General features: G+C 42.8%; 1 protein-coding gene across 1 annotated transcript in view; it reads left to right on the top strand.

Annotated features, from left to right (window-relative positions):
• Nucleotides 1-21,712, top strand: part of LOC133128722 (receptor-type tyrosine-protein phosphatase S-like) — a 205,929-nt gene extending 184,217 nt beyond the window's left edge. The window contains exons 26-35 of the mRNA XM_061242447.1: nt 1,195-1,370; nt 3,438-3,557; nt 7,769-7,923; nt 8,635-8,920; nt 10,163-10,341; nt 11,797-11,923; nt 12,270-12,395; nt 14,550-14,704; nt 15,864-15,999; nt 16,987-21,712. Of these exons, the coding sequence (XP_061098431.1) occupies nt 1,195-1,370; nt 3,438-3,557; nt 7,769-7,923; nt 8,635-8,920; nt 10,163-10,341; nt 11,797-11,923; nt 12,270-12,395; nt 14,550-14,704; nt 15,864-15,999; nt 16,987-17,055 (1,529 nt within the window). The 3' untranslated portion in view covers nt 17,056-21,712. The remainder of the gene's footprint in view (nt 1-1,194; nt 1,371-3,437; nt 3,558-7,768; nt 7,924-8,634; nt 8,921-10,162; nt 10,342-11,796; nt 11,924-12,269; nt 12,396-14,549; nt 14,705-15,863; nt 16,000-16,986) is intronic.
• Nucleotides 21,713-23,563: the final 1,851 nt, after the last annotated feature.

Raw genomic sequence — 23,563 nt, 5'->3', positions numbered from 1 at the left:
TTATTCCGGGCTATTCCCTGTGAAGTTGTCCGGGTAAGGAGTCTCATGTAGGAGCTCATAATGTCTCCATTGTCATCCCTGATTCCGTAATAAATTGATACGGTATGTAAGCATAGTTCTTTTTGGGGAGTTAGCAGCCTAGGCTCATGCTTGGCTCAGATATGATATTGGGTATATAGAGTACGCCTCAACGGTATAAAAAAAGAGGATATGGATTGAACAGTATCATTGCTATTTTCAGGCATAACTCAAATATGTGCAGAATTCAGAAAACAAAATAAATAGGGAGAAAGACCCTGGGGGAGAAATGTACTTTGTACGTTTTCAAGGGGACGTTGAGGCGTATTGTGAGTCTGAGAAAGAAAACAAAATAGATTTGCAGTCAGAGTAAATATGAAAATCCAAGAGTTTTAGTCCCCAAAAGAACAGCTTGTTTTATTACTCTAATATCATTAGTGTCAGAGTAGCTGTCACTTGATGTCTGTATTGTAATGTAGGCATAACGTCACATCATTTATTTATAAACTGTTCCTTTGTATTCTACAGTAGAAGCTCGGAGATATGAATGCATCGGAAGAGGGTGTCTTTGAAACTCTGAAATGTTCATAACTTATACTCATAACATCAAAAAGTGATGTTAAAATACTCCACAATTTTAATAGAAATGTTGAAGTCCTTTCTTTAAACACATCTGCCTCTATTTTTTATTTAACAGCACTGCTGAAACATGCCCTTTTATGTAATTTTGAGTATATTTCGATTGTTTTATGTGTGTGCTTTGTTTTGCTCTAATACTTGAATATTAATCATTTTTGCATCAGGGCTAACAAAGGCCTTGATATTGATCATAAGTCATAATTCCATTTCATTCCAGTTTCATAATATATCTGGTCAGCTGGTCACTCGATAATATATCTGGTCAGCTGGTCACTCGGTAATATATCTGGTCAGCTGGTCACTCGGTAATATATCTGGTCAGCTGGTCACTCGATAATATATCTGGTCAGCTGGTCACTCGGTAATATATCTGGTCAGCTGGTCCCTTGATAATATATCTGGTCAGCTGGTCCCTTGATAATATATCTGGTCAGCTGGTCACTTTATGTGAATTGTAATGGTGCTGCCACACCCGTATCACACAGGTGTTACCACACGTTGGTAAGTCATGCTGATTTTTTCCCTTTCTGCATTCAGGCTTCATAGGCAGTGACTACATTAATGCCAACTACATCGATGGCTACCGCAAGCAGAACGCATACATAGCCACGCAGGGCCCCCTGCCCGAGACCTTCGGCGACTTCTGGAGGATGGTGTGGGAGCAGAGGGCTGCCACCGTGGTCATGATGACGAGGCTGGAGGAGAAATCCCGGGTGAGCGGACGCATTATTCTTTCAAATTTTATTGGGTTTTTATTGTTTTTATTGATTGACTATATTGATTGTTCTGTTCTTTTATTGTTTGCCGATGGGTTTATTTGGTTAATCTATTTAAAAAGACAATGAGCCAAGTTGGGCTGAATGGCCTGTTAGTTTCAAACATTTTTTATGTTAAATCAGCCTGCAAGAGGGGTCTGGCCAGCAACTGCAGAACCGCACTGCCCACCCATTTGAACACAACAGCTGGTTGTGGAGAATGGATGCATAACAGCATGCTTGTGAATTCCATTGTTCCATTGCTAGCTGTGGTCAGTTTCACCATTTGCTGGAAAATATTTTTCATTCATCTGAACATTGTTTGATTTATTGATTGACTGATTTATTGTGACTTTCAGGCATTGTATAGTTGTCATAATATATAATATTATTAATCGACTACAACAGAAAGGACATAATTGAAATAATTTGCAATAATTTAAAACATTTATTTTGTGTTTTCTTTGTGTAATATTACATGTTTAAAGATCTGAGTGACAAACATGCAATAATAGCGGAAATTAGAAATTGGAAATACTTTTTCACGGGACTGTGCTTATATAGTATATGAAATTATTTTGAGAGCTAAACTCAAAGACCTTAAGGCTTCTGATTCTTAGTATCCAATTAATTGCTGAGTTTATTCAAGATTAAAGAACTTTAATAAATTGACGGCACACATGCATACGATCTCAACAGTTCTGAAGTATTAGGAAACAGCTTTGATAAAGCCCTTAGGAAGCCTACTTTGACATAAAACAGAATTTGGGATTATCCAGGTCAACCGAGTGCAAATAGATATTATTCCAGCTGAAATGCCTTTTTTAGTGAGAGTAAAGGAAAATGAAAGCGAGAATATTAGGAAAGAATTAACCGTTTTTTGAAAGTAAGGGCAGTGGCACCCTGCCGACAGCCTGTCGTGGATGTATGTATGACAGAGCTGGAGCTGGGCCCATTTCGTCATGGTGTAGACAAGCCTTCCCTGAGGCTCAGGCCAGCCGGAAACCAAGGCCTTATGCATAAAGGGAAGTTTTTTTAAGGGGCTTGGATGCGTCACGCCTCGTACCGATGTATTTATGTATCCTTCAGCCATTGCTGTTGGAGTATGACGTAGAGTAGAATAGTTCCGCAAGCACATAATGCACTTTTGAGCGCATGGCTCCATAAGACCCACAGACGTGTGTGTGTGTGAGAGGACAGGCAGAGGGAGAGCAGCAGGAGGGACTCTGTGTGTGAGCCCAAGCTGTAGCAGCGCTGAAACGGCTCAAAAACCCCCACACAAACACACACCTACACACTCTCACACACACACACACACACACACACCTACACACTCACACACACACACTCAAGCATGCACATATTCTCACATAGACATGCACACACACGTAGTACATACACACACACACACACGCAATCTCACAGACATACGGTCTGCACCCACACCCACCCATCCTGCGGCTCTCCACACTCACTCTCACACACACACACACACACACACACACACACACACACACACACTCAAGCATGCACGTATTCTCACGTAGACACGCGCGTGCACACACACACACACACACACACACGCACACACGCACACACACACACACACACACACACACACACACACATAATCTCACACGGACACACACGCACGGTCTGCGCCCACACCCACCCATCCTGCCGCTCTCCACACTCACACACAAACACTCAAGCATGCACGTATTCGCACGCACACACGCACGCACACACACACACACACACACAATCTCACACGGACACACACGCATGGTCTTCGCCCACACCCACCCATCCTGCGGCTCTCCACACTCCACACACACGGGCGGACGCGGTTGCGCTCATACCCTGCCAACAGCAGAACTGCGTGGGCTGGAACCGGGCTGTCTACCCAGCGGAAGAGCTCTTTCCTGACAGAACAGACGCCACCCTGACTGCATCTCCCCCACTGAGAGATCCACCCCTCGCCGTGACCGTGCCTGTCTCTGTCTCTCTGGCTCCTCCCTGCAGGTAAAGTGTGACCAGTACTGGCCCAGCCGTGGCACTGAGACCTACGGCATGACCCAGGTCACCCTGCTGGACACTATCGAGCTTGCCACCTTCAGCGTGCGCACCTTCTCTCTGCATAAGGTAGGCGGCTCTTCCTAAGAGAAGGAGAACCCAAATGTTCTTACATTCAGTCAATTACGTCATTGTTTTGAATTCAAATTATTTTTCTACACTTTACTGAGCTTGTCTGGCAGTTGTAGCATAGGCGCTAAGGTACAAGACTGGGACCTGGATGGTTGGTGGTTCAAGCCCCGGTGTAGGCACTATACGATCTGCACAGCTGTTGGGGCCATGAGCAAGGCCCTTAACCCCTCATTGCTCAAGGGGGCATTGTCCCCTGCTTGGTGTAATCATCTGTAAGGATAAAAGTGTCAACTAAATAACGAAAATTTAAAAAAAGCTTTGGAACCTATGAAATACTGTCAAAAAGCGCAAACCCCCACTTTGTGGTCCTATTGGTTGGCTCAGTTGCACCAGGATCAATCGAGCGCAGGAAAGTATCTCAAACCGAAACAATTACATATTCGACCCGGGTCGGCTTACCCGTTACTCATTTTGTGAAGGCGACAGCCACGTCTGGTCCGCTGAAAAATACACGACACACATGCGTGCTCGCACGCCGTGCACAGCGATGATGGAAGAAGAGCGGATCCGAGAACAGGAAATGACCCGTCCTCGTGCGTCTCTGTTGCTCTGAACGATTTCCCGTACCCTCCCGACTACCCCGGCTCCGCTTCTGTCACGCATGGCCCGTCATCTTTTAATGCCCGTCTGCCAACGAGAGTCACTTAGCTAAGTGAGCAAAAGAAAGCCATGCATACATAATTGGCATTCTGTCCGTTCCCTCAACGCAGCAGGAAAGGAAGAAAATCTGTCCTTCCCCGCAGTCACAGATGGGAACGCATTACCGTTCCTGCTCAGAGGCTGCTGTCCTCGATCGCTGGCTCCCTTCTGAAGTGCGGGCCAGAGGTGAACCAGAGCTGTCTGAGCGTTTAACCTGCAGTGCGGAGACAGCGCGCTGAAAGCCGGCTTCGTACTGGCTCTCGTCCAGCATATGTATTTACGGGTATTTGTGAAGCTTATTTGCATTCAAGTCTTGGATGTTTTCATATTCTAATCATATGCACTGTTTTTCCCGTGATTTTCTCTCTCTCTCTCTCTCTCTCTCTCTCTCTCTCTCTCTCTCTCTCTCTCTCCCCCCCTCACTCTCCCTCTCTCTCTCTGTCCCCCTCTCTCACTATATATCTCTAATCTCTCTCTCTCCCCCTCTCTTTCTCTCTCTATATATCTCTCTTTCTATCTATCTATACATCTCTCCTTCTCTCACCCCCTCTCTCTTTCACTCTATCTATATCTCTCCTTCTCTATATATATCTCTCCCTCTCTATCTATCTATATCTCTCTCTCAATAAACGGAGCTGATACAGCTCTATCAGCAACTGTTGTACAAAAGCCCCTATGTAAGGAGGGAGGGGGTACATTTCCTATAAGATCGTAGCTGCAAACAGTGCTGCTGCCAAGTTCATTCCCGACTTAAATAAGTAGTGCTCTTTCTTCCATACAGACATTTTCCACTTTTGTAAAAAGTGCTGAAGGTCACAACCTCTTTCAGAACTTCTAAACAACTGGGTGGCGAGGCTAGACAACCATGTCCTTTTAATTATTTGGTGCTCAGAGCAAAGTACAGCAAAGAACAAACTTTTGGCAAACCTGGTCATTCGAAAGCCCGCAAGGCTAGGCAGTAGCCTGGTGCTGACGCTATCCAGCTGAGTGTGACACAAAATGCTTTATGTTGTCTTTTTATTCAGTCATGTTTACATGACTTTAATGAATATAGCATTGAACATGGCTGTAGAACAGATATATAATGATAATTTATTTTTCTATGATATATTTAAATATGTTGTAACATCTTGTGTGGATGCCTCTGGAGCATTTTTTTCTCTGTATCACCCCCCCCCCCCCCTTTCAAGGATTCTGGTTTTGCCTGCACATGAGCTGCATCGCTCTCTTATTTGCTTTCCAGTCCTGGATTCAGTCATATTTTAATCATATGCTCCCTCTGCTCTCTCTCTCTCTCTCTCTCTCTCTCACTCTCACTCTCTCTCCCCCACTCCCTCTCCTTCTCTCCCTCTCTCCCACACACATAAATATTCACCTACACTCATCTCCTCCGCACAAATATGTATTCACCTTCAGTCCTCTCGTACTCTCTATCACCTTCTGCCTCCACACGCACATGCACACGGACACACACACACACACACACACACACACACACACACATATTCATACTTCTCTCTCCCTTGTCCCTGTCCCTGTCCCACCCTCCCTCTCTCCCTCCCCCCTTCTCATTCTTTCTCTCCACTCGCATTCTTTGATCTATGTTCCGCAGTGACAGCTATCGTGAACAAATGAGCTCTATAGAAGTGTTTTGAAAGTTATGCTGTGAGCCACCACTCATAGTCAGGCTGAAAGTGTCTAAAGAGAGAGAGATATCAGGAACTAGGCCAGTTCGCTTTTAATTACCAGTCGTATTTATTAATTTATTTTAAAATTCCTTTCAGAGAAGAGGCAGAGCCTAGTCCCAATTCACTGCCCGTACATTTTGCACATTTGCATGAGCTAACACAAAGTTTTAGGACGACCCAGTACAAAATATGCCAAATGTTAATGAGGAGGAGAGGATGTTCGGCTCTCGAGACTCCTTGGTATTAAAGCAATTTTTGCCTTAAAATTGATGCTTCTAGGTTCTTGGCTAATTTAATGTTTACCTATCAGAATTTCATAGATGGTTTAATGCCGTATTAAAATAGATTTATGTGATGTGTTTATTCACCGCATTGCCTGCAGGGAATGCAGGGAGCGAACCTTATGAAGTGAGTGCAAAGAGCTGTTTACAAAAAAGCAGAATTCTGTCAAGCTGGGCAGGGAGTGAAAATGATTAATGTATCAAAGTTTCTACTCTAATTACTGCCTCTCATTATTACTATTATTTTTATTAATATTACACTATAATAATATAAGAACTGGTCAAACGTAATTGTTAAGTAGCTGTAATTCCTCGATGATTTGACTGTGGTGTGTTCTCTTCCGGCCAGAAATATCTGGTTTTCAAGACTGGTTTTAAATTGCACTGACAACACCACAACTATGTCAAGAGCTGGACATGACATTCAACCTCTTCTACGGTGTAGCCATGGGTGCGAAGCAATGATGGATAAAAGCGTGTCCCAGAACTGGGGCAAATTCTGCTCTCTGCCTCTTGCGAGTGGCCTTTTCCGTTACCTTAAAAACACTTTTAATTGAGGGTCACTCAAAATGGAGCCGGGGTGCTTCTGGAGAAATTAGGACCGAGCTTGAACTGTATTGTAAATGTAGAGTAATAGATTCCTGAAGGGAAACCGCGCTAGAGGGCAGGGCAGGGAGAGGTTTTCCGCTGAGAGAAGTCTTTTCGTTCGGGCGGCGGTCTTCAGACCCATCGCTCTGCTGGCGTCGAGTAGCCCTCGCGGCGCGGTTAGCGCGATGCGGTGGCTGAATCTAAGGTTGAGAAATGTGAATTTGAAGCAATCAACAAACAGGACACAGGCATCGATTTTGGATCCCCGCTGGTTTTTACACATCGCTCTCTACTGTCTTTTGCTCTCGCAGTCCCTCCACGGAAGATGTAACACAAGCATTAGTTCCCACTGTTGGAATTTATCCCTTCTTTAGCCAGCGGTTGCCGTTGGCTTCCTTGAAATATGCGGTTTATACCAAACACTGTTTTCTAAGACTGCTGTACTACTTGTAATGTAGTGTCATTACTGTAATGTAATGTACTTGAGATCATCACAAGTGCTGTTACAATAGGCACATGAGTGCACTCATGCCCATAATGCAGAGAAAATAATGACATTAATTCACATATGGAAACAAAAACGGGCTGCATGTAAATACGCAACACAAAAATCACCACAATTACTGACAAATAAGCCACATATTTGAAACTAATGGAACAGATACCCTGTGTTTTTTTTTATGATGTTTTTTATGTTTTATATATATTCAACAAAAATTTTCAAACCGAACATTCACCATTCTTTTTTCTCTCCCTCTTTAACCCCCCCCCCATGGTGACACCCAAACTCACTGTGGTTAATGGACAGTGCATCTGAGGACCTTGTTTCTGTAACATTAAAACACTTCTTGCTCCGACAAATTGTCCTAATGAGCGATTAGCCGCCCGTGACTCGGCTGAGAATCCAAGGGGTGACCGTGTCCGTGTTTCTTCTCCCTCCCGCCCCATCCAGAACGGCTCCAGTGAAAAGAGGGAGGTCCGGCAGTTCCAGTTCACCGCATGGCCCGACCATGGCGTGCCGGAATACCCCACCCCGTTCCTGGCCTTCCTGAGGAGAGTGAAGACCTGCAACCCCCCTGACGCCGGCCCCATTATCACTCACTGCAGGTCAGAGGAGATGCCTGTCCCGCCCAGTTCTACACTGCAAAAAGCCTTTTAGTTTTTGATTAAGATCTTATTTTTAAGTAGAAAATTAGCTTGTTGACAAATTACATTTTATTATTCCATTGCCAAATCTTGAAATGAAAAGCTGTTTTACCTCATTAGCAATATCCTTTTTAGCAAATAAGTAAAATAAATTAGATTTTAGGTCTCAATATGCCTTGAATGCCTTTATGTTTTGAACTTGAGTGTATCAGTTTTTAGATAGTGTGTGCGCAAACACTTGCAAAAAGTGTTTTTTGGTGGCAGAGCCTGGCCATGATTTTTGAAAACTGTGTCCATTGAATTCATTTTTTTGTGAAAGCAATGAATATATTATTCACAGTTTTCTCCACATAGCGTGCTGTTGTGCTAACAGTGTAAAGAGTTCTGAAAAGGTAAACTTGGTATCAATCAATGCTTATTAGCAATTGTAAAAAAAAACTGTAAAATCTGAGTAATTTCAATGATCGATATTTCAGTCGAGAGAAAAAAACTAGCAATTAGCATAACCAGCAGAACATTTTATTGTTGTTCATGTATTCACATAACAGGTTACTAATGTTTTCATTTCCCTCTCCCTCGCTTTCCATCCCTCCATCCTTCTTGTTCCCCTCTCCCTATAACATCGGCACCTCCTCTCCCTCCTTTTCTTCCCCTCTTCTCCTCTTCCTCCAGCGCTGGCGTGGGCCGCACGGGCTGCTTCATCGTGATCGACGCCATGCTGGAGCGCATCAAGCACGAGAAGACGGTGGACATCTACGGGCACGTGACGCTGATGCGCTCGCAGCGGAACTACATGGTGCAGACGGAGGACCAGTACAGCTTCATCCATGACGCGCTGCTGGAAGCGGTGGCTTGTGGGAACACGGAAGTGGCGGCAAGGAGCCTCTACTCTTACATCCAGAAGCTGGCGCAGGTGGAGAGCAGCGAGCACGTCACCGACATGGAGCTGGAGTTCAAGGTGACCAACCCCAGCGGCTCTCGCTGCATTAGACAACCGGCCCGGTCGACCAATCGGCAAGCCGGTCGACCGATAAACAAGTGGATAAGCCGAACGATCGACCGGTCAAGTCGATTATCCAATCAATCAATGAAAATGTCTGTTAGAGAAATGCATCTTTATAACGTAAATGGAATAAAATTGTGCAATTTATTAATAAGGTAAACTCCAAAGCTGCCTGGAAAAGCAGCCTTTTGACAAAGGAGATAAGAGACAGCCAATGCCGATTGAAAGGTTAACAAGAGCCCCGGCAACAGGAAGACAACTCGAATGGAGCTATTGCAAAGGATGGCATAAAATGCTTGTAGATGAAAGGGCAGAAACATTGGTTATCTTTGAGTAAGTTTTCATTTAATTCATTATTGAGATACCTTGAATGAGTAAGGAGGTGTCAAGTGCTCAGCGGCTATCGGGTGATATGTTTTCTGACTCACGCGCCTCCCGGTATTGGTGTGGACGGAGATCAAAGGTGATATTGGCAGGCAGGGATGCTGGGAGATCTCCAGCAGGTATATCACGCTGTGCTAAAGAGGCCATTCGCATTCATCCTGATCCAGAGATATGGAGGAGATGCACGTCATTATGTATTATTAAAAACTTAACTGAAAGTTTAATGTTTGTTAAAGAGGACATTTTATCTGCTGAGACCTCTATATGGCCTTGATCGTGGGGATGAAATGAAACTGTTTGCAAAATGGGACTATCTTAACAATAATGATAACATGATCATTCTAAGATGATATTAAACATCACTTAAAATAAAAGAATTTAAAAAAAACATAAAAATGAGAAATCTGGTAAGAATCCAAATTGCCTACTGCAAAACTGCAGTGAATTCATGCTGGATTTATTCATATGGGTTTCCTTGGTCAAGTTAGAATCAGTTAAGATTAATCAGAAGTTTGTTGATGCAGTATATGTTTTGGAAACAAACTATCATAAAAGCTGATATGAAAATGTTTTCGCCTGCAAAAAGCCATAATTGGCTGAACACTAGCAGTAATCCAGCAAGACCATACAGTTTGTAGACAATAGTCTTCTATGACTGAAGGTGGTTGTATGGTGTACCACACTGCAGACCCACGTTCTTTAGGTTATGTTGTGCTACAGTGTCGGGTCACCATATGCTGTTACACTATGGTAAAGATAGACTATGGCAAAGATACACTATGGTAAAGCTGACTTCCGTCTCCTCCATCGCAGCGCCTGGCCAACTCGAAAGCCCATACGTCCAGGTTCATCAGTGCCAACCTCCCCTGCAACAAGTTTAAGAACCGCCTGGTGAACATCATGCCATATGAGACCACCCGTGTGTGCCTGCAGCCCATCCGGGGATTGGAGGGCTCAGACTACATCAACGGCAGCTTCATCGATGGATACAGGTAAGCATGGGAGGGAACTGCTGGTCTTACACGGCCAAGTACGGTGAGGCCTCTGCAGTCAGCATAGGCTCTAATGCACATTCATGTTGTGTTAATGCCTGAGCTAATTGCTCACTGCAGATTTGCCTTTTGTTATTATCTAACCTAATTACTCCTTGTAGATTCATGTTGTGTTATTATCGAAGCTAGTTGCTAATTACAGATTTGTGTTGTGTTATTTCCCAAGCTTACAGTAGTGACACATAGAGACAGATAGTTAGCTTCTTGCCATAAAAATGCCAATGTCACTGTCACTGCTGGAGACGCACAAACTAAAGAGTTAGCTATTGAACTAATTTAGCTATTGTACTAACATTAGCTCAGTTCATGGGGTAAGTCTATAAAGACAGTGACTAATGATAATTTGTGGGGAAAAAAGCGGAAGCATTAACATCACCTATGCTACTTGAACTACGGTACAGTCAAGAGCCTCCTGTACAAAAATTCTGATTCATGATTGGTCAGTGGTCTCATTAACCAACGTGATGCCTATATCATAACTTTTTCTGATTCACATGCACAACTTGGCTTCTGTGCTAGTTTAGCAGTGCAGTTTAGCAGAGATTTAACTGAATTATAAATTAGCCCTGAATCATCACTTGCCCAATTGGACAAATGACTGAGCCAACACCTGGTTTTACTTCAAGCATTATTGCTGAACCCTAGAATTATACACTCAGTGACCACTTTATTAGGTATTCATTAGACTTATTTTTTCATTATTAGTCTTCTGCTGCTGTAAGCTATCCACTTCAAGGTTTGTATTGTTTAGAGATGCCTTTCTGCATACCACTGTTGAAACCCGTGGTCATTTGAGTTACTGTCGCCTTCCTGTCAGCTTGAACCAGTCTGGCCATTCCCCTCTGACCTCTCTCATTAAGAAGGCCACAGAACTGCCGCTCACTGGATGTTTTTTTGTTTTTCACACCATTCTCTATAAACTCTAGAGACTGTTGTGACTGAAACTCTTGATCATGTCTGCATGATTTTATGGCTGATTAGATATTTGCATTAACAAGCTGGTGTACAGGTCTAGTTTTCTTGTTAACTGTGCTCTTTTATAACTGCAGTTTTACGGTTTGTGATTACCCTACTTAAAGCCATGTTTGCTAATTATTCATTCCAGATTGTGTTAATAAACTAGTTAAATAATGGCATCTGTTATTACCGTAGCTCTGTTGCCACCGTACCTCTGTGTTCATCTCCGCTGTGATCAGCAGATCACACTGCGGTTTACCATAATGCGTGGTGTGTGTATATCCTGTCTACATCCTGTGCTGTTCTGGAATTATTCTAATCTTTTCATTTACTATAGCAGATGATTTGTATTATGTCAGGGTAAACTGATCTTGGATCAGCTGTTCAAGGAAAGAAATACCCATAGCAATTAAGTGTGTTGTGTTTGCGTTGCCCCAGGCAGCAGAAGGCGTATATCGCCACACAGGGCCCACTAGCCGAGACCACAGAGGACTTCTGGAGGATGCTCTGGGAGAACAACTCCACTATCGTGGTGATGCTGACCAAACTGAGAGAAATGGGCAGGGTGAGTCTCTTGAGGCCTTATTTTGCAGATGTTGTTCACTTTTCCTTGTTCTGTTGCAAAGCCGTAAAATTTATGCCTGTGTATTTTTAATAGCATGACCTCATTTTTCAGGGTTTTATGTTGTACTGTGGGTTGAATTTTAGTCACGATATCTCAGTCATTCATTTTGTCTCAAAATCAACAATGCAGTGGCATGTGTGTCTGTAAGTCTGCAATAGCAAAGAATAGCGAATGCTCGCTCACAGGTGAAAACCCTGGAGGTATACAGTATGTTTGGTGCGTGCTTATGGCTTTCTCACTCTCACACTTTACGTTTGTGTGTGTGCGTGCGTTTGTGTGTCCACAGGAAAAGTGCCATCAGTACTGGCCAGCTGAACGGTCTGCCCGGTACCAATACTTTGTGGTGGACCCGATGGCCGAGTACAACATGCCCCAGTACATCCTGAGAGAGTTCAAGGTCACAGACGCCAGGGTGAGTATTACCTTCACAACCTCAGTGTCACAGCCTTCAGCATATAACTGTACATATGTCACTTCTCTGTGCCATACCAGCTCGTCCTCCCTGTTTATTTCCTCTAAATCCTTAATGACATAATTAAAGCAAATATTACATTGCATGAATGCAAATATTGTGCTTAAATTAACCAGTATTTTACTATTTAGAGAGATGTAGAAAATGCCGGGTGCATTATGCTAGCGGCATGGTTCAGTGGCTGGCACATTCAATGCACAACACGATTAAGGAGAACAAGGGGGGTAGTCCATTGCGCAGGTTTCATGCGGTGTAATTGCAGGTTTGTGTGATGAAACCCCAGTTAATTTCTTGTTTGTTTACCAAGAGATTTTGCACTGAGGCGTTTGGGGAGGGTTCATCAAAGGGCAGCGTAACAGCAAGCGGTCAGTCAAAACCACTGTCTGTGGCCTTGGCAACGGTGATACACTTTATCATCCTCCAGCGACAGCAGGTTGGGAGCTTCGCATTGAAGCCAAGCAGACCACTGGAAAAGAAAACAGCAAGGCTTCCTAGATAAAATAGTTCACTTGGGGTTCATTGCTTTATCACATTTTACTGCACGCAACCTCCCACGCCCTGCCCACATCGACCTCTAGGACGGATGGTATTGGTCAGCACGCACTTCTGCAGATTGCAGTGGCAGACAAGCTAAAAAAAGGTGAAGCGCTCAGAGCAATAATGTTAGCGAAGGCCTTATGATGATTAAGTGATGAAAACTGGCTGCTTTTGTGAGCAGCTAGCGTTTCATTTGTAGCTCTCCCGGAGAATGAGAATGGATGAGCCCTCTAATCACAGGCGACTTGAATAAGCTGTACAAGCAGAGAGTGGGAGGATGGCCGGGGCCCGAGGGCTGTGTGCAGAATAACAGGAACTCTGTACTTCAGCTGTTACTTTTATTCTGAGAAAACGGGTTTTGTTACTCAACACCGAGTCGAGCGGTTGAGTTCAGTTAATTTCAGTTTCTCGGATCAACGCGTGGCCACGACCTTGTTTCTTTACTCCCGCCCCCTTTCCTGCTTCTCACCTTCTTCATTTTTGTTATGTTTTTAATTACTTGTCAAGGGGAAAAAAAAGGCTCTTTAGTGGTGCATGGGATGAAAAGATCAACAACGCACCGTTGTCTGGGAGGGAGAATAAAGGCCTCATGGCCACGCGGTGCCATGGGAAACTAACGACGGTGGTTGATTACTCGAGTGTGATGGCAGGCTCTGACATAGGAAGGCCCACTTGGGCATTCTTGCCAGTTTGATGCAGAGAGTGCTAGAGGCTAAAAGGGAGCCGGGCTGGGCCTTGCGTTGAGGGCGTGGGCGGCAGCCTGTTCCGCGTTTCCCCAGCCAACCGCTCTCCCGTCGTCTGCCCGGCGTGTCGCATTGTGTTGACTTCCCCTTCCAGTCATCCATCTTAGATTCGGTGACGCAGCCCTCGAAGGCAACGCGCTCAACACATCAGCCTGAAAGAGGATGCTTGTCACGACATGCATTATTAAGACGCCTTAACTGTGATGTTATTCCAAAGAATAGCATCCAACTCAAGATTTGTTTTGAGAGATAAATGGAAGAAAAGAATTTCACTTAAAATGCATCTTTAAAATGTGTGCTCTGGGAAAAGCAATGGGGGATTGGTGTCCTGATTTTCGATATGATTATAGACTTTGCACTCCTTTGAGGTGAAAATTTGGGCCTAATGAAAAGCTTTAAAGCCACCTGTGGCTGCCCAATATTTTAACAATTAATATGTATAACATACTAAGTTTGGAATTCAGGAGTTCATGTTATGTATTTTAATGTTTTTTATATCACAGATTGAAAATGTACCCCTCGGGAAAGCAATTAGTTTAACAGTAAATGGGTCTAACCAGACAGACTTACAGGATAAATGACATGTGCATCCAAATAAAGCCATTTAGTCTCTCATAGGACCAGACTGGATGCCTCTCTTTGTCACTGACTGCTTTCTCATGAAGTTCTTAATGGAAGGTATTTAATCTCCCACAATGGAAACCACATAAGTGGAAACAGCTGCTGCAACTTGAGAAATTTGGGGCAAGCTCATTAGTTTGGGGCGAGCGCCATCTTACCTGCAAGACTCATTTGCGTCCTCTCTCTCAATCAGGATGGTCAGTCCAGGACAGTGCGACAGTTCCAGTTCACGGACTGGCCAGAGCAGGGCGTGCCCAAGTCCGGTGAGGGCTTCATCGACTTCATTGGGCAGGTGCACAAAACAAAGGAACAGTTTGGCCAGGACGGGCCCATCTCTGTGCACTGCAGGTGAGTGAGAGTACTGACCGTAAATCATCAGTCCATGACTACTGCTTTCTTACTAACCCCACAAGACTGTGGCAAAGATATAGACTCACTGAACACTTTATTTGGTATTTATTAGACTTATTTTTGAGACTTCTACTGCTGTAGCCTATCCACTTAGTTATGATGCATTGTGTGTTCAGAGATGCTTTTCTACATACCACTGTTAGGCGTTTCTGTCTGCAGAACTGCTGCTCACTGGATTAAAAAAAAAAAAATTTTTTTTGCATCATTCTTTGCAAACTCTAGAGACTAATAATCTAGAGACTGAAAATCTCAGGAGATCAGCAGTTTCTGAGATACTCAAACCACCCTGTCTGCCACCAACAATCGTTCCACAGTCAAAGTCATTTAGATCACTTTTTTTCCATGTTCTGATAATTGATGTGAACATTAACTGAAGCTCCTGACCCGTATCTATATGATTGTATGCATTGCACTGCATGAATAAGTAGGTTCAATAAAGTAAAAATGTTCCTAATAAAGTGCTTGGTTAGTGTATTGTCACATTATAGAGGATTACAGTTGTACATCTAAACAATTTCAAGACTATTGCTGCTCAGGCAACTGTCATAGTTCATGTATCACAACATAGAGTGTTTGTTGTAATACATGCATTAGGTTTAACCTACTCCCACTGCATATCAAATGATTTTTTCAGCTAGGAAAGAACCAGTTGGTAATGTATTCTTTATACTGTACATCTTCTGTATGTTTGGACTATCCTAGCTTTGAAGCTAGCTTTGTTAACAGGTTAAAATATGTTACCAGTCTATGAGAGAGGCATGGCCATGCTGGTTGACCAGCTCATACCCAGCTCGACCAGCTTATGACCAGCTTGACTGCTCAATTTATAAGCTAGTCAAGCTGGCATAGTTGGATTTTACAGCAGGGTATACATCTCCAATATGTTCACACTACCAGCTAGCTCAGTTAACAGGTGTAAATGTTTGCCATGAGAGTATCTATAAGACAGGCATGAGACAGGTGCAAAGTATGGGTTGAGGGACAAAGCAATAGCTGAACGGGGGCCTGTCGAACTGCACCCTGAGATGTGCCGGAGCAGCCATTTTGTGTGGTCCAAGTCATACAGACATACAGACTTGTGCATCTTCTGTTCCAGTGCGGGCGTGGGGAGGACTGGGGTGTTCATCACTCTCAGCATCGTACTGGAGAGGATGCGCTATGAGGGTGTGGTGGACATCTTCCAGACCGTCAAGATGCTGCGAACACAGAGGCCGGCCATGGTCCAGACCGAGGTGAGAGACTCATTATTAGTGCTGACTCTCCTGAGCTAAGCTCTGCTCAGGACTGTATGTTCATGGTCAGAGTGGCATTGTACCATTAGCTAATCTGCATAGTGCTGTAGATTATTAATCACAAAAAAACTATGTTTTAAGTGAAATGTTTGGATTTTCTGAAAGCAAAGACAGGAAATTAAATTGATCAGTCCAAACGCCAATATCAGCCTGCTTTCTCTCCATCAAGGTGTATCAGCACAGATCTCTGACAACATGCTACAGCCATGTATAATGTATACTGTACATCAAACATCATGTGCTCACCACTGGGCAGAGTGTCGCTAAGATTCAAACCTCTCAGAGAATTCATGATCTTAGAGTAGTGCACTGTAAAGTGTATTGGCCATTTTTCATATTAAAGTTAGAAGCAATATATTTATTCAGCACTTTTCTAAAGCATGCTTTATTTCCAGCATGCCCATGTGTCCTATTTGAGACCACATATCCCAAAATATCCTAGTCAGCTAGTTGGCTTTCTATCGAGGTAGATCACAAACACAAGCCTAACTATAGCCTAGCTAACTATAGCTAGTTTACTAGCTGGTATGAACACTGTAACCAGGGTTGCCAACGCATGAGAGACACTCTTTCAGGCTCTGTCTCACACTCTCATGCTACCCAAAAGGCTAAAAACCTTAACTCAGTACAAAGCCGCTCCATAATGAAAGCATAGACACGCATACATAACTTGCAAGGCAAAAAAAAAATTTCAGCATTGAAAGAGCTACGCCGCTCACTATAATGCTAAATCTTCAAGCGGGGATGCTTTTTTCTGGCCATGACTTGATTACAATTGCAGGTCCAGCTGTCCTTTAAAAACTGTTACAGAACTGCAGTTTGCTACAGTTCACAATGCCATTATTACAAGACACTGCAGTTTCTCAGCTGTGGAAAAACTAGTCTTGCCAAGTTGACTGTCTTCCATTATGTGTTTTTTTTGTACAGGATGAATACCAGTTTTGCTACCAGGCTGCGCTGGAGTATCTAGGAAGCTTTGACCACTATGCAACATAAATATAAGCATCTCATCGCCGATTCCATTGTCCCCCAGTCTTCTGAGCCATGGAAACCTGCTTGAATGTTTTGATGACAACAACCTAAACTGAATGAAAACTTGAACTCAATTATTTAAAAAAACAACAACACAACAGCAATCAAGGACACATTCTATCTGGACTCACACACTGATTGGATTGTGGGAAGGTATTACAGTGGAAACAGACAATATACATGCCTTCTCAGGACCTATCTGGTAAAGGAACCAAAAAGTGGCTCAAGATGTAAGGAGGAAACAATTTAAGTGTTGGACTGCTTACCTGGTCTCAAGTGTCCAGATGCGGAAGATACAGTACAGTGTTTCGTGAACATCTGCTGCAAATATAAATGCAGCAAGTTTTTTGCTATTTAAAAACAAAAAACAAAGGAAAAACAAGCAAGGCTGTCTTGAAGGACTAAAATATAAAATGGTTGTGAGAAGCAGGAAAATAAATATTAAGGTACTGTTTCTAGATCAGAGGATTTTTCCAAGTTTTATGGTGTACTCAAGCTATCTGGGATGTGTGCCCTTCAATGTAGCTGCTGTGGACACAGTTCTGGTCACGAAGGCTGACTGAAGTGTCCACAGTCCTCTCACAAGTCTGCTGCTGTCACCTTCGCAAATCCAAACCTTGTGACACTACAAAGGGCCTCTGCATCATCTGCATCTGTCCAGTTTCACAGAGCCAAGAGATGTGCTTTGTGCCAGTGGAGAAAAAACTTTTGTTTTAGACGAGGAAGAGAAGTGTCAAAGCCTGGTTAATTTTCTCAAAACTCCATGCCAACAATGTCACTCCAGTTTTGCTTTCATGGATGAGTTCTGAACTTTGAGGCTGCTCTAGTACAGGAACCAGAGAGGGAAGCACAGCTTTTGGCTTGTTGAAGACAAACCCCAAATCCAGCCTGCAGAGTCATGACACTTTCTCATTCCTTGGCATTACCCAAAAGAGTTGTCAGCACTGGTTCATGTAGATGTGGCATCATTCCATGGTTGACAAAGCTTGAGAGATCATAATCATGTTTTTTTTATTTTTATGATGCTGTTTTTAGTATTATTTACTTTTTGTGCCACTGCTATGTGGTCTGGTGTGTAGTGGACCATCAGAGGTGACTGTAAGACAGAAGTAAAGAAGGGATAGCAGGACTTTGGAGTGGTGTAGACACAAATGTGGCCACGATAGCCAGCGCCCTTTGCTAATATGTTACCGTGATAGTCATTATTATGAATATTAACATCTACTTTCATTTTGATCGTGTCTATACCAAACATAGACATAGACTTCTGATAGTGTACCGCAATGCAGCACTGCGGTGGTACACAGCCGAGGGGAAATATGAAGGTCTGCACTTAGCCTGTATGAACCATGAACATTATTCCAGTCATCAGTGATTAACGGAGATGTCCGCATGGGTCGAGAGTTGAGCTGAGCGTTCACATCTTGGCCCTGCCAACCTAGACCTCTGCATTTCAATGTTTCAGAGCCGGGTGGCGGAGTTATACGTGCTGTACTTTTCGAAGAAAAAAAAAGATTGAACGGACCGCAATGTTCCTGTTTGACTGCTCTCTGTCCTGATGGCAGCTTCTCTGTGGTCAGACAGCACAAGGTTCTCCACCTGCAGATGGGTCCATGGTCTGGATGCACCCATAGATGGATCGACAGTCTCGCAGCTCAAGGATCTCCACCGACAAAGAGTTCTACGATTCGGAAGCACAAGGCCTTCCACCCACAGTCAGATCCATGACCTGGAAGCACAAGATCACCCTAAAACAGATCTATGATTCGGCAGCACAAGGCCTTCCACCCACAGTCAGATCCATGACCTGGAAGCACAAGACTCTAAACCAGATGTACGATTTGGCAGCACAAGGCCTTTCTTCCGAAGACAGGTACACGATCTGGAAGCACAACATCACCCAAAAATGATGATTCAACAGCACGAGGCTTTTCCCCAGAGAGAATCCCACGTCCTGGAAGCACAAGATCACCCTAAAAAAGATCTATAATTTGACAGCACAAGGCCTCTCACCCACAAATTCACAATCTGCAAGCAGCACATCACTCTAAAACAGATCTACGATTTGGCAGCACAAGGCCTCTCCCCCAAAGACAGGTCCACGATCTGGAAGCACATCATCGCACACAAACGGATCCACCATTTGGCAGCACAAGACCCTTCACCCACCATTTATCTTAAATGGTCAGTTTGTTTGGGAATGCTCATTTTTGACACTTCGAATCCACCCAGTGATCTCCTGGACTTGGAATGGAAACTGACACGATTAAAAAACATAAACAACATGAGGCACCCATCCAAATACCCCTTTCAACTGGAGGGTTTTTTCATTCTGTCAGCTGAAACTGCCTACAGTGGAGCTGATTCTCCCAGTTAGGAAGTGAACATGTCTGACTTGCAGTGGTGACCGTATGTTTATGAAGACTGCCGACCTACAAAAACATTCTTCCAGGCAACAGAATGAATGTGTCTATATGCTTTCTGACGTCTGCTTTACTCATAAACTGAATACCTAACCCCCAAAAGAGTTTCCCTGGGGGGGGCAGTGCTTTTGTGTGATGAACAGATATTAATAGGTATGTACACTAACAGTCATAAATGGAGCTGTGATTAGTCTCTTTCTTATTTCCAAAAAAGCCTTATTGTTATTGTTAACATGAAACATTAAAGTTGTATTATTTTCGTTGTTGTTTAACTTTGCTCAGACTTTTTTTACAGAAATATTGTTTGCATTTTTTACATCAGCATGACAAATGCTTATTTGTTCATATTATTTTAAAAGCCATTCTATTTTTCCAGTATAGAGGTTAGTGTAATGTGTGTTTGTGTATGTATATATATACATATATTTGTATAAATATATATGCTCCTACATACAACATATATTTAAAGTCGGAATATAGATCTATATCATCCAGAATGTTACTATATATTTGGCTTATATTTTTATGTTTTGTACCACTCATGAAGTTTGAACTGATCATGTACAAAATATTTCTTTTTTTAGCTATTTCTTTTCATAACCTTGGGAAATATTGTGCGTTTCTTTGGAAACAATGAAGGGAGGTGTCTGGCCAAGTGCCATTACTGCAACCCTTTTTAATTCCTACCACTTGGTAGAACTGCCGATAGTGAAGGGAGAGTTGTAATAATTATTGTTAATATTATTATTGATAGTAGTGATAGTGTTGGTACACCTGTCATTTTTAAAGTTCTAGATTAACTGATCTACTAAACATTGAATTTCATTAATAATTAGAGTATTATCAATGATGTATTTGATAGACTAATTCTACTGTACAAGTTGAATATTCATAGTGCAGTGTTTTTGTTTTTTTTTGTTTTTTTTTATCCTTTGGATTTTGTTTTATATTTCATTTCTACTTTTTATTATTTGTCTGTACTAACATGAAACCGTTTGTTTTATAACAATGACCCTGGATAGAATGTCTATAAATAAACAAATACTGTTTTTTTTTTTAATCTGTTGGACTTGACAGTTTGTTTTGAAATACAAAATATAACTATCAGCTGCTATCTGCTAACCTGCTGGTGTTCTTCAGAAACCTTTCACCTTAAGTTATATAGATTTTTTAATTCTTTTTTTTTGTTACTGACTGTTCATTTCTATTTTGAACCAACTGGTCCCCTGGCTGTGCTTACCTAGACATAACGTTCTACGTTGGGACGGAAGCTGAAGAAAGCCCCAGGATGTGAATGGTAAACAGGCCGTGCTGAGGGTCGTGTCACACATTACGCAGGACATATCTACAGTGACTTCACAAATAACTCTCTCTTCATCAGTACACCTTAGAGATGAAGGTGTGGGGAGCTGGTTCTCCCACTGCCTAGGCCACGTCCAGGCTATATCTTTATTCAGTTCCCACCCCCCATAGTCTGAACGGAAATTACACGTAAAATTAGAAGGGCTACGTGCAGAGTGCCTAAAAAGCTATGTGTACCACAGTGCACAGTGGCTGTGGAAGCATTGCCTGGCTGAAATGTTTCACTCTGTTAAAGTGCTACAGGATTTGTTTACCCTGGAATACAAAGGGTTGCATTATATGCCTCTGTTCTCATCACTGCCTATGATAAACTGTGTTTGTGTTGTATGGCATTGTTAGAATATTTTTATAGTGCATAAGACCCCCTTTATACTTTCAAGGATGCAGAATGAATTCACAATTGATTTAATTTTCCAGCAGACAAGGACCATGCTAGAGAATGCAAGTCCAGTGACCGATATACAAAAACAGAAACTAATGTCTCTACATTGCTAGAGGTTCTTCATGTGGTGACAGGTGTGCTAGAATTTTGACATTCTGAGAACAGAATTTTGTACTGACATTAGAATCGATGAGGCTCACTCGAAAGTCATGACCATGTTCCATTAATTTAACATCTTGTGAAGTTGCCGAAGAGTAATCTACAGCAGACAAACAAATGAAAGGTCCGAAACAATACAAAATCAGCCAATGACAGGTGTGCACATGAAAATGTTTTTCTTTGTATGTGGGCCAAGTGCTATCGCCTTCAAATTGTTACTTCTAACAAACAGTAATTGGTTAACCACCGTGTAATTAGATATGTTGACTTTGTATTAAAGAAAAGGTTGTCTGAACATGTGTCTGTCAATTTCTGTTGAGTGAAGTTGAATATAAGTGTATGGTTCACACAGTCACACAATATGGAAGCCTATTGTTTTCTCATCCTTATCCTTCCCCTTCACACAGTATGCTCCACAATGTTTGGGACAATATGTATTTTTGATTTGGTGATGGTAGACCTCTACAGGTGATGACCAAACAACTCTCACCATAATGAATAAAACCCCAAACACCTGTTCAACCGATCAGAAACACTCTTCAGCAGCAGGTGTGGATGTGTCAAACTGTCTGCAGAAGACAGTTAAGATTCAAGATTTAATCAAGATTATATCAGTGTGAAGGTAAAGGCAAACCGTGAAGGCTAAAAGGAACTGCCCAAGATCCCAAGAACCACCCCCACTCATCGGTGAAACATGGTGGTGGGGTGTTATGGTTTTGGCATGTATGGCTGCTGATGAATAAAAAGTAAATGCTGATCATAGCAGCAGAATTAATTCTGAAGTGTACAACTAAGAGCATCCAAACTCATTGGTCAGCATTTCGTACTGTAAAACCCATGCCAGTCTATCTCATACGCCAGATATAGACTGCACGTAGGCCTATACCTCCCTCCAAAGAACACAGTTATTGCCTTACAGTATACTCCCCCTGTTATGTGATCACAATAATCAGATTGACTGATCAGTGATTTACAGTAGCAGTCAACCCATCATCCAATCACAGCGCCCGTGACACACAAAGAGAAAAGCTTCCAAAAGAAATTAGGTGCTGAGAAAAGAAAGAACACTTCAGGATGAGGCTTGGGCTTTGTGTTGTAAAACTCCACGCTAACCCAATGACGGAATTTAGCGGGGGCCGAAGGGGGTTTTGCGTGCTTGTCCTTCTGGCGTTGGTGGGAGAACATTAGTTGGGTTAATTATTATCCTCCGTACAAGAACAGAGCACAATTATGTTTAAGAATATAATGGGTCCGTTGCCATGGGTCGGATATGGATTGACCTGCCCCATATCCCGCTTATAGCTGGCCAGAAACGGATCAGTACAATTCTTAATATTCTCCGTTCTCAAACGGGGCCGTATTGTACGCTTAGTGGTTACTATAGTTTTACTCGTTTATCTGACTCCATTTAAAATATAATTTAGAAATTTGGGTTTGCAACTTACGCGGACCTCGGGAGTGATTACATTCCATGCACCACCATTACTCAATAGATGCTCCCGGGATTAGCATTACTGCTGAAATCTCAGTTCGGTGGAGAACTCAGAGGCTGAGGGTCCAGTCAACACAATACATGCACACCTGCCATGATAGTTGCGAGCCCAGGTCGGCGTAGCATTAACTGGGCTCCTTAGAGCTAATTTGGCAGGAACCAGCGCCATAACGCCCATGGGTTCCCTTCGCACCAGATTACAAGAGCCGTGCGTCCCCCGAGCCTTTAAGGGACAGAAATTGCTGGCCTCACAGCTTAGAACTACCACAGGTGTACCGCCCCGCCGATCGGTTGGTCTTTGGCCACCATCGCCCCCTGAGTATTCAGTTGTAATTTAGGCTGAAAAGGTACAAGATGAATTAGAGTCATGGAGATCACGCAAGTTACAAACAAAATAGTTTATTCGCAGACAGGTAGGTTATTAGCTTTAGAATATCACAATCAAGTATAAAATACACAAATTAAGAATAGAGATAGAGTAAATAATGATACCTAGCCTGCTTGGACTACACACAAACACAGAGTATAGAATATGCCGTGTGGAAAGTCGAATACGATCTTCCGCTGCTACACATACATACATACATACATACATAAGACATGTTGTGTGGAAGTCGAATACGATCTTCCTGATACTTACATACACGTACAATA

Source organism: Conger conger, chromosome 5 (assembly GCF_963514075.1).
Source record: "Conger conger chromosome 5, fConCon1.1, whole genome shotgun sequence".
Lineage (NCBI taxonomy): Eukaryota > Metazoa > Chordata > Actinopteri > Anguilliformes > Congridae > Conger > Conger conger.
This window is presented reverse-complemented; position numbering and strand designations above follow the sequence as displayed.